General features: G+C 37.7%; 2 protein-coding genes and 1 long non-coding RNA gene across 4 annotated transcripts; all 3 read left to right on the forward strand.

The window, feature by feature from the left end:
* The first annotated feature begins 2,260 nt into the window (after positions 1 to 2,260).
* On the forward strand, positions 2,261 to 15,872 carry LOC135339083 (uncharacterized). Its single transcript, XR_010395837.1, has 3 exons — positions 2,261 to 2,405; positions 2,568 to 2,798; positions 15,783 to 15,872. It is a non-coding gene; the product is annotated as an uncharacterized LOC135339083 (long non-coding RNA).
* Positions 4,546 to 7,152, forward strand: LOC135338992 (uncharacterized). 2 transcript variants are annotated; one of them, XM_064535076.1, is made up of 10 exons: positions 4,558 to 4,659; positions 4,797 to 4,946; positions 4,999 to 5,204; positions 5,289 to 5,362; positions 5,422 to 5,619; positions 5,664 to 5,734; positions 5,810 to 5,978; positions 6,028 to 6,132; positions 6,183 to 6,363; positions 6,557 to 7,152. In XM_064535076.1, exons 2-10 carry the CDS (start codon positions 4,809 to 4,811, stop codon positions 7,023 to 7,025), a joined length of 1,611 nt encoding a protein of 536 aa, XP_064391146.1. In that variant the 5' UTR covers positions 4,558 to 4,659; positions 4,797 to 4,808; the 3' UTR covers positions 7,026 to 7,152. The 2 variants fall into 2 exon arrangements, with proteins under 2 accessions (XP_064391145.1, XP_064391146.1); XM_064535075.1 differs by having other exon boundaries at positions 4,546 to 4,946.
* Positions 7,707 to 14,130, forward strand: LOC135338173 (uncharacterized). The gene is made up of 16 exons (XM_064534231.1): positions 7,707 to 8,181; positions 8,237 to 8,386; positions 10,124 to 10,493; positions 10,620 to 10,869; positions 10,942 to 11,139; positions 11,213 to 11,528; positions 11,685 to 11,753; positions 11,990 to 12,034; positions 12,095 to 12,154; positions 12,213 to 12,350; positions 12,407 to 12,478; positions 12,753 to 12,827; positions 13,057 to 13,227; positions 13,295 to 13,339; positions 13,445 to 13,648; positions 13,810 to 14,130. The coding sequence occupies exons 3-16, from the start codon at positions 10,135 to 10,137 to the stop codon at positions 13,977 to 13,979; spliced, it is 2,172 nt and encodes a 723-aa protein (XP_064390301.1). The 5' UTR covers positions 7,707 to 8,181; positions 8,237 to 8,386; positions 10,124 to 10,134; the 3' UTR covers positions 13,980 to 14,130.
* Positions 15,873 to 18,879: the final 3,007 nt, after the last annotated feature.

An 18,879-nucleotide genomic window follows, 5' to 3' on the forward strand; every position in this document is an offset into this window, starting at 1 on the left:
AAAAAGAAACGATACAGAAGACGAAGATCACGATTTAAATGGGATTTTAGATATAGTGGATGCAAGAATTATCGAACAAGAAGATGTTGGGGAAACAAATGATTACATGTTACTGAAAGCGAAGTAGGAAAGTGTCAACAATTAATATTCTCACGCAGTATATATATAATTATACATAATAATAATGCATAATTATAATTATTACGCATACATTATACACATACAATCACTACAATCACTGTATTTGTGCTTCACATGCAGTAAAATTCGTAAAAATTATGTCATCACAATGCACATGTCTCTTCATACAATATTGAATGTTAGCTATACATTTCTAAATCTGCTAGTCTAGTCTGTTTTAATTATATTCTGTGACAGTATTGCACCCTAGCTAAGCGGAGAATAGAAATGAACAACAAAACTTGGAGAGAAAGTTGCAATAAATTGAAAACATTACTACAATTCCTTAAATGCAGCGATAATGTTCCAATTGTGGTATTGGGAAGCAAAAAGTAGAAATGTGAATGGAATATTCAGTATTCGAATCACGAAGAACAATAATTATTATTAGGGGATCAAGAGAATGACTCCATTGACATAATTATAGTTTTTTGGTATCTTGTTACTGCATACGTGTAGCTATATATATAGAGGGTGTGCATGTGGCCGTTTGGATCAGCTGGAAAAACAAGCATAATTATGATTTGGTGAATGTAAATATGAGCCACATGCTTGTGATAATTATATACAACAAATGATTATGCCTATATAAACATGCATGCATGCATGTGTGAGGAAGACTTGAAATTTCATTTGGAAATAGCTATAATAGCATGCAGTATACATGTAGCCTCCGAGTTGTCTTTTTAAATAACGCTATAGGTCGCCAACTAGGCATTTTGCAAGAACAACACACTTATTAGTTAAAGTTACTTCACTTCATGATGAATGTATTGCTGGATATTCTTGACAAATTTTATAGTGTGTCAATTTTTTATTGGACTATAGCTACAGGATCATCAGGGTCTATGTATGCCAATAACTGTGCCCCCCCTCCCTTTTTACACACAGGCCTCACCACTGTCACCAGGTGTTCGCTTCATGGGTGAGGGTTACAGACACTTTACCGTGGCTCAGCGAGTGGAGGAAATGGCTATTGAATTCAGAACATCTCAACTCCTACAAGTCAACACTCAGGTATAATGTAATGTGGTTCACATTAAGCAACTATTATATAATTATAGAGAGTTCATATTTATCTTATTGCTGTGTTAATTCTGTTCCTGTGACTATACTTTGAGTTGTCATGATAACCTCAACTGCAAGTATAGTACAATAATTATTATTATAGCTCTTATATAATTGTAATTATGGTGTCCTTCATTAATTTCCTGCAACCTCCATTCGCTCAGTATCTATATCACACTCGAGTGAGGCTGGACTTGGTTCCTACACTTTTGTGTCTGCCACGCCAATCGATGGCACACCGTCGTCATAGCAAAATGAGTATAGTTATAAATATAACTTATATGCCTGGCTATCACAGTACATTTGCATCGTTTCTGCAGCTGCTGTATATACATTTTGCAAGTACGTACCATCATCCAAAGCTATTATATACACTTGCATTTCCAAATACACACGTATACCACCTAGTGCAGGTGGGAACATGCATCTCCCACTGATTATAGTGCACTCTCCAGCTCAACACTGACTGTGGACGATGAGGCCATAAACCCCCTGGTCTCAGGAGGATCCCCACAGGCCTCCTGGTGGGCGGGTCACCTGATCAGACCAGTGCCGTGGTGGGAGAGAGTTTGAGAGGATGTGTGAGGAACTTGCAATATTTATAACGGATAGTGAGGAATACTATAGCTTACTCTAGAACAACCATGCACCCACCATTTGAACTTACCCTAATGAAACCTCTAATTTATAACGAACATCTTATACATATAATTGTAGTGCAAGTTGCCTCGAGTCTTACAATAACGTTGCCACTTTCAACACTGACTCATACCTCCAATTATGTAAGTTACGGTGGCCGAGAAGGGTCATTAGAAACAACCGCACGCGCTTTATGTACCTACCGCGAGCATTTATATTTAAGCGCGTGCGGTCAATGGAAACTCTACGCTCGCTTAGAATTGAAGCGTGCGCGGTTCATTGTGGCGGTAGGCGGAGGCGAGTGGCCCGTTTTGGCCACCGTAGTAAGTCTCCTTTTTTTTAGCTCATCCATACATGCATTGTTGAGGTTTTATACCAAATGCTTATTGTGTGTTGTCTTTGCAGTGGACAACTTTGATGGTGGAATCAGCTTCTCGTTCTCGCTGCCTTTCCGTACCATTTCCTGTTCCGGACTACTCCTCTACTCCCACATCGCTCTCGAACTACTCAATGGAACAGTGAGTCCACATGCAGTCATTTCAGCATATATTATAGTAGCTTAGGTGTTGACCTCAAATTAAAGTTAGACTAAGTCTAGTCTGCAAAAAGAACAATAAAAAATCGCTGCATTACGCTTTTTCTTTTACTAGCTATTTAATTTCGTGTGTGTATTATTATAGGTGCAGTTTGTGTTTGACAATGGTCCCATGGAGGCGGTGGTGGAGTACACGCCCCTAGCCCTGCCCACCTGTGTGATAACGAGTGGCATACCCTCTGTGCTGAGAAGGATGGTGTGAGAGGTGTGCTAATCGTGGACGAGGGGGACCCTGTCAGTGTCTCCGCCTGCTCCCCCCACCCCAGCTTCAGGGCCGTTAACATCAACGACCCCCTCTATGTTGGGGGTATGGCTGGTGAGGGCTCATTGATTGCCACTACTGTCATTGTATACTTAAAAAAACGAATGTTTATTGCACAATTAATATGAAGAGCTATAATTATCTGTTATAATAATTACAATAGCTATTTAAACCATTTGCTGTATCATTTGCGGACAAAAAAATCAGCATATCAATTTTGTGAACAGGAAAAATTATCACAATTAAAAAAAAGTATTACATCTATCTACAATCAAGCTGTGTATGTACCAGTCTCTGCCAACTATCTCCAAACTACCCTAGACTGTCTCAGATTTAGTTCTATCACCCCTGTCCCAAAAAGAAACTTGCTATTCACCTCATATATCCCTGATTTTCAACCTTGCTGCTCTTGAGCGGGTTTATTAAGCTCCAATAAAGCTTGGGCAAGCCTTAAAGGCTTCAACTACTGCTAAATAATAGTAAATCCTGAGCAGAATCAGCTTTGAACAAGAAAAGTTCTAGAAAACTAATAGATTATGAATGACAGTCCAACAAGTGGGCGGGGCTCACTTACTAGACACACTATAACTACTAGTGCAGCCACATCCAGAACTGTGCAGTGATGCTACTGCATGCTGGTCTATCTGGGACACCACAGTACTCACATCTTCCATGTAGGAAAACTTGTATTCATTGTTGTTTTTGCACTGAAAATCAGATTCACGCTATTAATTGTTGTCTCAGAGTCTGCATGGGCTTAAATTATTGTGAATAAATGTGCCTCCTTCAATGGCAGCAGGGCTGTAACAGGCCCATATTTTTTTTCCTAAATCGGGAAGTTGGCACCAGTCCTATGCATTCTTTTAGACATTACTAACTTTCATGCTTTAGAAGTCCAAAGGCTGCTTGTAGTATCCACATCTTATTATTATTATTATTATTATTATTATTATTATTAACTTTTCAGTAAGTGCTGAACAAAAATGAATAAAGAACTGAGTATACTAGTAAGGAATAGAGCACACTGCCAGTCTTTGACTTCTTAAAAGTCTAGCTGGAGTACGTACTATACTACAAATAAGGATTTTTAATTAAATTAAATAATACAATTGAAGCAAGGGCAAATCACATGATAAGTACATAGTTTGTCTGGGTCAAAATTTGTATTGAAATAATCCCAGACGAAATTGAAGAGGAGTCTCTCTATTCTCCGGTACGGCATTTCCAGATCCAGGCTTGGCATTGCATTCCAAAGGCATACTACTCTATTGAAGTAATAGTGTCGTGTTTTGTTCAATCTGGTGAAATTGTGTGACAGTTTTAGGTTGCTACCGAGCCTGGTTGATGTAGTGACAAAGTGAACATGGTCGCGTATGTTGAAATTATCTTGGGGCTGCTTTAGGTGTTTGACTAGGAACATGATATCCCCAGCTCCAGCCAGTGAGAGTTTTATTAGCCCTAGGGCTTGAGGGCTTCTAAGTCATGTAGAAACTAAACAGTGTCTAAGAATTTTATATCATAGTGTCTAGATGGATTTGCTCCTAGCCATGAATTGTTATCTAATCTTTGCTACATGATTGTAAGTGTTTCTCTATAAGTGAAGTACATGCATGATTGTCTAGTACACAATTTTCTAAATTGGATAGAACACTTCCTCTAACTAATCAAATTGCACTATTTATGGCTATATAAGAACATGCTCTAACATTACATAGATAGTTTGTCTTCTAAACCTAATAGTATATAGATCTGCAACAATGTCCCTACTTCCATCTATAGGTGAAATATCTCAACAGCACAAACGTCGAAAATTACAGACCTCATCCCTTCTCTCTTCTTACGAATCACTGGCTTCAATCGACCTCAACACATGGAGCACACTCAATAAGTTGAGCAGAGAAGTGAAAGAATCTTGGTTGGTAGCTAAGTTTGGGTTTGTACTTGTGAATGAGGTGTGCCTTTTACTGCGTTCTATCTCTGGCAAATGTTACTGATTCCGAAAAAAAAAATATCTTGTGTAACTGTGACCTCTCTCTACCTGGTGTCCAACAGGAAAGTATAGAAATGGTGGCTGAATTTGTCGATAACCACTGCCCACACCTTGTACGATTTACTCCGAATAACTACCCTCCATTGTTGACTCCACCCACAAACACCTGTTTTGACTGTGACCGACCATTGGTGTCTAATCATTCTTGCCATGTGAGTTTTTTATTGGCTAAACTATTATTTTTATCCTAAACAATATTTTCAGATAAAGTGTTACTCTCTGAATGGTTTTGTCAGAGGAAGAAAGTGTACGCTAAGGTGTAAAGCTTGCAACATAACTTATAACTATGCTCACTTTGGAAACAAGTCTGAGAATGGATTCCGTATGTACCCCCAAACTCAAACATATGTTGAAGTGTCTGACACCGTTTATTTTTCAAGGGATTTGTTGGAGTGGCAGTGTAGCCTTGCGTAAGTGAACAATGTTTAGTACTTATAGCAAAACTGTTTCATGAATAAATAATGTCCATCTCAACATAATTATTTGTCCTGTAGTAATCACTCTTGGGTTTCCTTTCAAGGGTTTGCTGAAAGTTACAATACTGCTTTAGAGATACCACCAGATGAAGGTATAAATAGAGAAGCAAATAATTTATGTCTATAGATAAATAATGGTGTTCAAGTACAGAGCTTAGTCCCTATATTGTTGGGGAAGCCTTCTATAATGGAGAAGTGGAGAATGAGTTGAGACGAGTCAATAAGATCGACTATCGTTTCCATAAAGACAGTGAGAGAGAGGAGTGTATGGAAAGGATTGAAGAAGTAAGGCGGCAATCTATATACCACCACAAAGAAGACACGTGTACTGCTGAATGCAAGAAAAGAGGTAATTATAGTGCATGACTGTATAATTATTATTGAACCCAATAGGTTGTGGTCAACTGTGGGTTACAGATGGAATTTGGAAGACTGTTTTCCCACACTGCATGTTCAAAGTTGAGGTGATGGATGGCAACTTATTCATTTCCACAAACATTATAGTTACATTGTAATTTGTAATTTCAAAACCTTTGCAGCAAATCAGTGATGGAATTCCAGCTCTCAATTTACCTGATGTGTGTACAAACTCCCCAATTCGCAATAAGGCGTTTTGCGAGGAACACTGTCTTTTGCTACAGAATGAAGCTCCTGATGTACCTATTGATCTGAGACAGTTTCTCAAATATTGTGGTGCTCAAGCAGTTGGTAATTTAAGATACAGTGGTACAATTATTTACTTACACGATTTAATTAGAAAATGAAGAGGAGTGTGAGGGTGACACTGATACTGTTGATGCAGTTGTGAACTCTATTAAAGTCAATACAAACCAATTTGGAACATCTGCTACCACCTCACAAGGTATGTAATTATGTAGAATTCTCTATTACTTTTATTGAACTTTATCCTAGGTACTGCAGCTTTAATTGAGAAGCATCCTGAACTAGTACGAAGTACTGTGTATGATGACCCTAATGAACGAGTTTGCAGGAAAGATACGGGTAAATCCAAACGGTTGAGGAAGTGGTCTAGAGGGCACCAATTTGTCATCAGAGGGGGTGGTCATATTGACACTTGGCAACCATTGTACAGGTACACGCCATGCATTCACATGACCCTTTTTTCCTGCATGTATACATTTTAGCATAATAGCTACATTATACTGAACTGTAATAGCTAGTGCCTATAATTATAAGTACTAACCCTCCACTGTTGACATGAATAGAAACTATGCATGTATAAAACAAATGCACTCTATATATAATTTATATATACCTATATATAGGTCTGAATCGCCATCACAAGTTTTCTTAATTTTGATTCAATGGCTGCTGTCTCTAGCTAAGTCTCGTGGTGGTATTGGGAAGCCTATCTCATTGGCCTATGACAACATGTGCAATTTAGCAAAGCTGAAGGCTGCTCGTGCTCCTCTACCATTTACTCCGCCATTGGACCGTTTGTGGCTTGATGTCAACAAAATCATCGATGTGTTTCATTTTCAAAACCATGTGTCTCCAGATTGTAAATTAAAGTTTTCTCCTGCTGAACTGAAGAGCGAGAATCCTGACTTCAATACACAGGCTGGGGAGCAGACATTTGTTTGGGTACATCGGTTTAGTCACATTCTGTGCTCAATGAACAAGGTTCACCACCTTTTTTATCTCCACCGAATGGTGTTAAGGCGAAACGAGTATACCAGCAAGTGCTATGCTAGAGGAAAAAAGCCAATTCTCCCAAAAGGAACTGCAAAGTAACTGTTTTAGAAGTAAATTGTTTTGCATTGCTTATACATGTGAATGTGTTGAGATATACATGCAGTCACCTAATTAGCAATTACTATCACTTTACTTTATATGATACCTATATACGACTAGAAAAACATTTGCAATGTGAAAAATTGCTAGGATTGGCCAGGGGAACCACAAAAAAGCGTGGAAACAAGAAATCCGACGAGAGCATAACTCCAATCCTTTACAACGTCAATCACATGTACTGGTAGTTTTCCCATGTTTTCCCAGCCAATATGCCACGCAATTTTTACTCAGTGGTGTGATGACCAATCCCTATATATTTATTATACATCCATTTTGGAATGTGCGGGCATATAATCATGATGATTTGTGATGAATTGATGTTCCTAATACATGCAGTGTTGAGCACAGGTACACACAGTCCATGCGTAGTAACATGCACGGACCGTACTGGTGACCTGCATGGAATGATTTGGTGGATGTTCAATGCGCATTGAGTGTCTAGTGTGGACAGGCCTTTAGTCAGTCAGACAACGAGCGGTGAAACGTCGAAATAGTGCAATTTTTAAAATGGCAATATTCATACGTTCATGGATTATGAAATGAGAGATACAAAGAGAGAAAAGGCTAAATAAACTATCTGTCCATTCAGTTTTGATGTGGCCTTTCCCTGCAGAGATAAAACAGTTTGAACATGAGTCAAAATAAGTGAAATATTGCTAAACACGGGCAAACCCACTGCCAATCCTATGTAAAACCTACTGATCTAAGTTGATTGTAAATATTGGCTGTATTAAATATTGAAGTGGTGGGTGTAGATATGTTTGAGAAGGGCGGAGTTTACGACTCATGTGCATGACCGCTGTGCGCAGCATCTAAAACAGTGTCTCTCTAGCACACTAGTACTGCAAGCTGCTTGTGCACATAGATCGATCAATTCAATGAGGCTAGTGCAGGAAAACCACAGCATTGGCTACTGGAAAGAAAAGAGTGGTCCTGCCAGAAAATTCTATAAGCTTACAAATTTCAGTTTGAGGCTATTGAAGCATGTCCGAGCACCAGAGGAGCTACCACATTTTTCTGGATTTGTAGTGGAAGTGACCCAAAAGCAGAGGTACCGTGGTGAAGTAAACGAAAGTTCAAGCGATATCTCAAAAGGGTAACGAATGCATGCATGCATTTTTGCTTATTCAGTTATTTATTGTATAATACAGGTTGGCATTCATACCATGGTACAAGATACCCAACACAGAACAACTTCTGCAATATCTCAGTCCTGCTATTCCGTCAGGGGCATTATCTTCACAACTCTCACTCTCTCAAACAAAGTCATTATTGATGCAGCTGTGTCAAGAGTTTTTTGAGTAAGCTATATTTTTTAGTGTAAGGAATCCATGCAATGACTATAAGTATTATAATTATACCTGTGATGATTTTACTGCTACATCTAGACACTAGTTGATAGTATTTATATACATGGGAAGTATACGTACATGCATGGGAAAAGCGCCTCAGAGCAGGTATATATACTATGGGACTTATAGTATATACGTATGTATATACCTGCAATTTACTTATAGTACACCTATATATATAGTAATCCTTTGTCAAGTAATATAATTATAAAGTCAAGCCTTGAGGGCAAGGTTTGCACATGCATGCATGCGCACTATAGTATCTAGACACTTGCACTCACTGTTTTGTCACTGTCCATGTGATTTAGAAGCCCTTAGCCACTTGTAGTATACCCTCGCTATTAGTTGTACTATATTTTGGCATGTGACTTTCATTGTTTGTGCAATTTGCTATAGCCATTGGATCACTTTCCACATGTCTTGTTACTATACATGCTGTGTCATTCCCCCATTGTGTTTTGCAATCCATTCACTACAAGTACCTGTATTTGGATATGTTATGTTCTATCTTCAGTGTGCATGAATTTACAAATTCATATAATTATACATGCACAATATACTTTTCAATATACCTTTCAATTGTGCACTCTTATTAAGTCTCCCGTACCCCCTTATATAATTATACCTATTATGTGTTTAGGTGATTTCTCTCTTGGATGCTAATAAATTAAGTAGCTACTACTGTACAGCCATTTTTACCATGAGATAGTTCTTAACTTTCTAATAGCTAATATACAAAAAACAAATCGAACTATAATAATGAGTAATCGAAATACTGTATATTAAGTAACATTGAAGGCCATTACCTATAAGGATTACAAACACATACATTATGATTAATATGCATGCATGCACATGAATTATAGGAATGAAGACAGTGATGCAGATGAGGATGACACAGAGCCATCACGATACCACCCTGTATCTTGCACTGGGCTTCAACCTGATTCTAAAGTGTTTGTATTTGGACCTGAGTTCCAAATTGAGGAGGATGGTGCAGTAATTTCTCAAGAGAACAGCAGTACATTTGGATTGATGCCATCCTTCAGAAATTGCAGCGGACCGTGAACTCTCTACCACCAATTCCAAATCCTACTCTTCAGCACCTACATACGATTGTCCGAGGAATGCACAGCATCTCTGGAGACAATGTTTTCAGTGGATTGTTCCTTTTAGGCAAGTTCTGATCAGCTAAGTGCATGCATGCATTACATGATCCAATTTGCTGAAAGCATATAATTATACTACTACCTTTTCAACTGTAAGTAATTAAACCAGTACGAATTGAGTGTTATAGCAATACTTTTCTGCCCTTAATAAAAGGTTGGAAATACTTTATATACATAATAATACCTTAATTATATAGCAACATTTTCTAGGCACTTATATTTCATGGAATGGCCTCTAAAAACATTTCTTTGCACAATGTTTGAATGCCGCTTACCTGAAGCCACGCTTTAATCTTTGCAAGTTATAGCTAATAATTTTTGTGGATTTAACTTTTGTAGGATTGCTAACCCACGAAATCAGCAACAATTATATATAAGCCCTTCGAAAATGTTGCGCTATACGGGAAGGAGGGGATTGTTCAGTGTATCATAATGCATGATTATAGTGCTAACTATACTGCATGGATGCATTTGCAGCATCTTCCGTGCATAATTATGACTATATAATTATATATAGGTGCAGGAATTATGTCAATGCACTATGAGGCCATCATAGCACGATGTGGATCTATTGGTATGGCAATAGCTACTAGCGCAATCAGCAGAGGCAAGACCAATTGCGCAAAGCTTGCTATTGCGATGTGTGGAAACTATCCCAAAGGATGCGCAGGCTATCTCACTGATAGTATGGCAAGGGGTCACTTGAGTGGCAGTCTTCCATTTCTGTACGATGATCCCAGCAGCGATACTGTCTTGAAGCCCCTCCTCATGAATTCATTTGGTGGGACAGAAATAGGTACTAAGAAGGCACAGTTTTCTGCCAGGTGTTCTCCCATCGTCACGTGCAATGAGTTCGTTATGGAAAAATTGGCTCAAGCAGATGATCGGTTAGTACATGCGGACATGGTGGGAGGATCCCATATTTTATACAGGAGGTTCCAATGTATATAAATAATTATACATAATTATACATTTGCATAATAATATTATAGTGATTACATGCAATTATATAGGTACATGGCCAGAGCAATTTTGGTGCCATTTGTGTTTGAAGCTCCTCCAATGAGAGTGGACACCCTTGATACCATTCTAGCAGAAGCTCATAGGGCACTGCCGGAGGCAATATCCATTGGCTACTGGTTGAAGAATCTACCCCAAAACCTACTCTATGAAACGGTAGAGAAAGTACAGGAATCTGTTGAAGGGAAGATGGACGGCAGGCTGGCGATGCAGTATGCTCTATATCTACTGTGTGCAAAAGAGGTATAATTATTATGTATAATAGTGACTTACAATAATGCTTGCTTTCATACTTAATTGTTCACTCAATTGTAGATTTCTGATAGGGCTGGGTGCAGTGAGGTGACATCTGATCACATTTGGGATCACTTTCAGAGTGCGATAGTACCGGCTATTTGCAATTGGCAAATTGGAGAGAGTGACACAAATGAAAAAGCTGAGAGCAACAACTTGGGAAAACTCTTGCACAAAGGTCTTCAAAAGGCCCTAATTTCTGACGAGCATATGTCCGAGGTGCGTGCATGCATGTGTGCACATTTGACATACTGCATATTATATATAATATATAGTCCTGCTATTTGTGCAGTTTCTGAACTGTGTCACCCCAAATGTGAATTACCACCTGAAAAACACAAAGGACATGGTTCAAGGAGCAGCCATTCGACTCCAGGTTTTCTTAAATTACCTAGACAGCCATGGAATTCCTCATGCTTCGCACAAAGTCATTCGAAGGAAGACAAAGAAATGCAAAAGATGTGCTCCCAGAAAGCGCCAGTATTTCCTTCGAAAGGATGTGGTAGTCTGCTCAAGGAAAATAAGGAGAGAGTTAGCAGAATGCAAAGGGTGCATCTGTATACCCAGAGATCAGCTAAAGGAAGGATTTATCGAAGCCTTTAAGCACAGTAAGCCCGATTATTGGTAAATTACATCTTGCGCATGCATGCATATAAAATATTATAGTCTGTCAGACGTGCATGCATAGGTATACCAATTTATTCTAGTGTTCCATGCATGCATGACTGTGAATATGGCTGATCAATTTGCATACATATATATAGAATCTTCAAGAAGCTCTACCGACAAACATAACAATTCAGAGGGTTCAAGGGATCAACTAGATGACTCAGGTATATTATATTATACCATCATGCAACTAGTTGGAGCATGCAAGACTATACCAACCCACAATCTTGTTTTCGAACTTTTTGTTACTTCAGTGCGCATGCTCTTCCAACCCTACTCTTCCCCATTTTTTCACAAAATGTTTTTTGCACTTGTTTGTACCCTTTTTACTGCATGCATGTATTATACAGTTGTGTCATGCACGTCATTATAAGGAGATGTTCATTGTATATAATCATAGGCATCCACATTGAAGACGAATTTACGGATGACACACAGTTATCAGGTTAATAATGATGCATGCAATAATTATATGCTTGCATGTAAAGTATTACTATAATTGCAGGTGAACCACTAGAACACAATATTGATTATAAAGAACAACAGCCTTGGTTCTTTTATGAAGGTTTGTATTATATTGCAGGTCAAAATTATAATTAGCACGCATGCATGCATGCATGCAGATCTCAGTGACAATGAATTTTATTCTCTCCTTGGTGAGCACTACCTCGAAGAGCTTGAGGACCAGTTGGATCCTACGTCTCATCATGAGCAACAAGAAGAGCCAGCTCCTCCAAAGAAGAAGACAACACTAAAAATAGGTATATACTTATAGTATTATTATTACTGTATAATATGAAGAACATAATTATTATAGGAACTCCGAAGGAATTTGAAGTGCAGTCTACCCCCCAACAAAGACTAACAATATCATCAGCCAATCCATTAGGTATGTCAGTATACTGTAGTGATATTGAGGTGCAAAATTTCCTTTTTCGAAGGCAAGGCAGTTAATGAGAAAGTTAAAACGGGCCATGGACGCACCGGTATATATACACATGCTAAGCTAGCTATTGGTAATTGTGGTTTCCTATGACTATTCAGAACACCCAAACATTTCTGCTGAGGGCTCTGCATGTAATTTATATATAATTATATATACCCACAAATACGATTATTTTAATTATATAAAATTATGTCATATTTTATATACATGGATGCAGTGCTATGTCATTATCCTCTCACACCTGTCCGTCTCCATCGACTAGGAGTTACACCACCAAGACAGAGGCAATTAGGTATGGTGTATATATTATACATTATAGCTAATTTTTGCTGTTTTTGTGGGCCCCGTAGACTGGCCGTAGTATAGTTTGCCGCCTTGACTATCTGCTATTATAACTTGCAAAACATATATTATTATTAATGGGGCTGGAGGTGATTCTGATAAGCATGCCGGAGTTAATAATTACTCCTGATGATTCAAAGAAATAATGCCCTGCACATACTTTTATCCTGCACTCTCAGTGCAAAAGAAGCGTCCTGTTTCGGTATCACTGACAAAATTGTATGAAAGAATTGGAGTAAGTCCTGCCAGATTGAGTGGCCATGCACGCAGAAAAGCAACATCTACTACAGTTGTGGTAAGAAGGAACCTGTTAACAGAATTGGCCAAAGTGAAGTTGGGCGTTAAAAAAGGTAGCTATAAATATATAATAAATAACATGCATGATGCACTTAAAAACATTGTGCAAATTGTATTCAGACAACAGTAAATGTCTCGCTGAATTCAAAGCAACTGGCAAGCAAAGTAAGATGCATGTCAAGTGCCTGCATGTATTGTGCATGTATTATACTATGTTTTTTATATATGCTATAGGCTTTAAAGTTATCATAATTATATACTCACATGCAGACAAATCAAATTATGCTGCCAAGAACAGAAGCAAAACCAAAATTGCTAGTAAACCACGATCGCCTGCAAATACCAGAAGTAAAACAAAACCTGCTAGTCAACCACAATCTGCCAAGATATTGTCTACCAATGGTGCCAAAAGAAAAAAGAACTGTGCTAATAAACCGCAAGGCAAATCTGCTGTACAAGTTGCAATTGTAGGAGGTAATTAGATAATTATTATGTGCTGACAAACAATAATTATATATAGTGCATGCATGGCATGTAGTGATATAATGTAATTATATTGACTCGGGCAATGCATATAAGTGTATATGATAAATGCAAGTGGCACTTATTTCCATGTATATGTTTTGATTGTGCAGAAGACAAGGAGCAATGCCCTAAGTATGTATGCGTATACAAAAGAGTGCCTCGTGCTTCAACCATGATTGCTTGTCACACATGTGACCAATGGTTCCACATCAAGTGCGTATCGTTATCACAAAAAGAAGCTGGGAAGATAGCACAGTGGCATTGCAGCAAATGCATGTAGCTAATACTTAATTTTGCCTGCATGAACTCAATCTATAATAACAGTTATTGTATCTATTATTTAGGTATATAATAATATTATAGTGTTTTGTGTGCTAGTATAGCATGTTGTTTTATGTATTATGTATATACAATCGAAATGAATGATATCTTGATACCATTGTGATAATAAGTTTTATGGGGGAAGGGTGGTTTTTATGTAGTTACATGCATGCATGCATGGCTATAATTATGGGGGGAAGGGGTTGTCTATATAATTATAATACCAGTGCATGTTATCATGAACATAATTATACATAATTATTATGCATGGCCGAGGGCCCTGTGAGGTGCATGCATCATGGGGTTGCCAATAAAAGTCTGTCAATATATAGTATAAACTAAATTTGTGATCATTCTGTCAATTGTGAACGCTTATATCAAACGTATATACTATATTATATAATTATATAGTATAAACTAAAATTTAATTTGTGCATGATCATTCTGTCAATTGTGAACGCTTATATATCAAACATATAATTATACTATATATATAGTATAAACTAAATTTGTGTGATCATTCTGTCAATTGTGAACGCTTATATCAAACGTATATACTATAGTATAAACTATATATATAATTATATAGTATAAACTAAATGTGTGAACATTCTGTCAATTGTGAACGCTTATATCAAACGTATATATATATATAGTATATATATAGTATAAACTAAATTTGTGTGATCATTCTGTCAATTGTGAACGCTTATATCAAACGTATATATAGTATATATATAGTATAAACTAAATTTGTGTGATCATTCTGTCAATTGTACGCTTATATCAAAAGTATATATAGTATATATATAGTATAAACTAAATTTGTGTGATCATTCTGTCAATTGTACGCTTATATCAAAAGTATATACTATAGTATAAACTATATATATAATTATATAGTATAAACTAAATGTGTGATCATTCTGTCAATTGTGAACGCTTATATCAAACGTATATATATATATAGTATAAACTAAATTTGTGTGATCATTCTGTCAATTGTGAACGCTTATATCAAACGTATATATAGTATATATATAGTATAAACTAAATTTGTGTGATCATTCTGTCAATTGTGAACGCTTATATCAAACGTATATACTATATAGTATAAACTATATATATAATTATATAGTATAAACTAAATGTGTGATCATTCTGTCAATTGTGAACGCTTATATCAAACGTATATATATATATAGTATATATATAGTATAAACTAAATTTGTGTGATCATTCTGTCAATTGTGAACGCTTATATCAAACGTATATATATAGTATATATATATAGTATAAACTAAATGTGTGAACATTCTGTCAATTGGGAACGCTTATATATCAAACGTATACCTTACATGATTCCACAAATAGAAACTAATTAATTTTGTGAACATTCTGTTAATTGTGAACGCATAATAATAAAGGAAAAATGTTGAATTTTCTACATAATATTACTTTCATGCAATAGAGATCTATATATGCATGTATTTATCATACACATAATGACATAATGATATAAATACGCTATATAGATATACACTATACATGTCTATCAGTTTGCATAATACCACTATATATAGGCTATAGAGAATTGGAGACAACTCAAGTTCAGGTAGATTCTTCACCAGTCCTGATAGCAGTAGATCTATATCATGATTGTGATAGTGTGATAGTATCACAATTTATGCCCCACCAAAAAACCGTCCACAAATCAAACAGTGTATCATTTAAACGTTGATGTGTTTCTTTCTTTCTGCAGCTACTGTTCGTAGACGTTTCACATCTCAAGCTCCCTCGTTCCAAGGTTGTATTGCAAACCTCTACCTGAGTCAAGGGGAGGAGGTCCCAGCTAGGAGACTGCTGCTGGCTCAGGCAGTGGAGGGGAACAATGTGGACCATAACATTTGTAGCCTGTAATCTCAGACTGAAACTTTGTATAAACTATAATTATAGCGGGTAAATTTCATGGCGTAAAAATTTTTTACCTTGAATGTGTGAGTATATATCCACACCTGCATGTCCACCATTAATGCTTATTCATTAACGACCTTTTTTGGGGAGTAATATAATGGTTGTGTAATGTGCCAACATAATATAAATTAAAATCATGGTCGAGGTTAGAATGCAAGCACAACAATCTCAGGCAGTCTACTTCTCTTCCTATCTTTCTTAGCGTCCCTGATTACTGTTTCGATACAGGATCTTAGGTGGTCGGGTATGTACAATAGTGTCAGTTCAGAGCAGTGGGTGGTTAGATGTCTGGCAAGGGTCTTCATTCCATCTTCTGTTATTGAGTGATTACCATCAATGTACAGTATTGTAATATTGTTGATCAGTCCAGTTGATAGCTCCTCGTTACTCTGATCAGTCAGTTTACAGTCATCCAAGTTCAGAGTCTTATAGACTGCAAGTCCAGCAGCAATGTGACGACAGCTAGTCACTGTGTTACCAGACAAAAAAAGATGTTCGAGGGAATTGTTTGTATTCAGAAGTTGATAGAGGGAAGCTCCATTGTCGTCTGATATTGTTAGTGAGCAACTGTGCAGGTCTAGGTTCTTTAATAATGTTTTAGTTGACAAGGCCTCACAGAGTGTCTAAGTCCACTGTTACCAACACAGATATTGAACTAGTACTGTTCCTTGATCACCTCAGCGATGTGGTGTGTCCCTTCTTCATGAATATCATTATTAGATAGATAAAGACTAATCTCGGAGTGAGAGTTGGGACTCTTGGAGAGTCCTCGGGCCAGAAATTTGCAGCCTTGGTCACCAATAGAGCAACTTCCGAGGCTAAATGTGAATCCATTACTGGTGTTGGAACAAACTGATGCAAAATATGGTTCAGCGGCAGGACCCTCTCTCGGGAGGAGGGACACGAGGTGGTGGAGTCTGAGGAAACAAAACAATAGGTGAGTACTATTCCTAGTGATAGTACTATGTTAAAATAATAGATAATTGTATGTGTGTAACAAAAGCGACAGTTTCTTATGTTGCAATCACTCCCACAACGTATGGTACCACAATGACCACACTCTCACATATGACAGACTCACATTTGTCAGACAAGCATACTTGCACACTTGAACAGCAACGTCTCCTTTGAGCAGGGAGAGTAAGATGAGTAGCAGAGCTTGGAAGGTGGCTTGTAGTTGGTTCTTGTTCTGCCAGTATTCTAGGGCAAGTTTCATTCCGGCTTGAATGCGGTTTAGACGTGTTTTAGCCTTCACTTCGCTTACGTCAGTTTTCTGTCCAGGTGACAGCTCCAGCTTTTCAAGATAGTCATCAGTGTTATCGAAACATGCGGCTAACTCAGGTAGATCTGGTTCCTGTATTGCTGTATTGAGCTGCTCATCAGTCAGTTTCATTTCTGTCTTCACATTGTCAACTGTGAGCTCTGAAAATAGATAGCAAGCACACAAGGTTAATTGCATGCCAGTCTCATGAATTAGCCGCCCTTCCTAAGTGAGAGACCTAGGAAGGGCGGCTAATTTGTGAGACTAATCAACAAGCTGAAAGACATCATGCAAGACAGCTTGCCATCAATAGAATCATGTCAGGGAACACTCCAAAACACCCAGCTATAAGAAGCCATCATCTATGATTAAAAGAAGTTATATCCAGGACCATGCATGTACCACAGCAGAAGAGCCTGAGGCCTCCTTTTACAATAATGGATCTATATACGTATAAAGTGGACCGTACATGCATGCTACATGCAACAAAGGCCAGCTATTGAGAAGCCTGGCCAAAATCTCACCCGCCCTGTGTTCGACTGTGGGAGGGAGCAGCTCAATACATGGTCGCAAAGCAGCTAGGCTAAACGCACAAGTTAGTTTTATTCTCTGTTTTACGTTTTAATAATCCATTCTCGTTCACACAGTTAATGTGCATGTGACGCTCATTCAACTCCAAAATGATCTTGTTGTTGCCAAACCAGTTCAAGATACGACAAGAAATGAAGATTTTGATGAGCTCGAGCATTCTTCCTCATTAGTGTTCACACCTGAGTTTGCCAATGTGGTCAATGTCGATGGGATTGAGAATTAAAGACAACAAGGTGTTTGTTATTTGGAAGTGGCAGGTGCTACATCCACAAGACAAGACGGTAATAATAGTGAGGGGAATTGCTGTTTGTTTTTCCCGGACTATTCAGACGCAGAGTCTGAAACAGTCACACACCATACCTTTCAAGGTGATCGGATGTATTAAGGAAAAACTATCCAAAAGTACTCTGAAAAGCAAGTGTACTTATTGACGAAGGTGTCCCTGTACATATATATAGAAGTACATGTTGAACATGACAATCCTGTGACTGCAATTGCGTTGTAGACGGTTCCTTTGGATACGTAGTGAAGGAAGTACGGGATGCTGTGTACGATGCCCTCGTAAGGAATGACATTACTGTTGTAACATTCAAGTGGGTCAAATATGTCAGTGACTGGTATATACCGTATGGGCCCAGGGTTTTTTTTGCTAACATAACAACGAAAGGTGTATGGCCGTCAAATTAATGTTGAAGTACACATTAAGTACTGTTATCGCCTAACCTAATTTTGCATTGATCAATTTCCAATGACTGCATTAATTTAATTGTATAACACTCGCACGACTATAAACAATCATGTTCTAATAGCATTGTTCACCACTCATGTTCATTTTTTGTTGTATATTTCTATTGAAATTCGACCAAGTGCAGCAATAACATGCATCATAATTATACACGTATTAATAGCTGTTAGCCATGAATATAATGCTCATGATTATCAATGTCTAATTTATAAATAGTTGTGGTCAGTTATATTGCAGTAACTTGTGAGGGAGGATGATCAACTGGCACATTGTAGTATATATTCGCAC

Source organism: Halichondria panicea, chromosome 7, assembly GCF_963675165.1.
Source record: "Halichondria panicea chromosome 7, odHalPani1.1, whole genome shotgun sequence".
NCBI classification, from domain to species: Eukaryota; Metazoa; Porifera; class Demospongiae; order Suberitida; family Halichondriidae; genus Halichondria; species Halichondria panicea.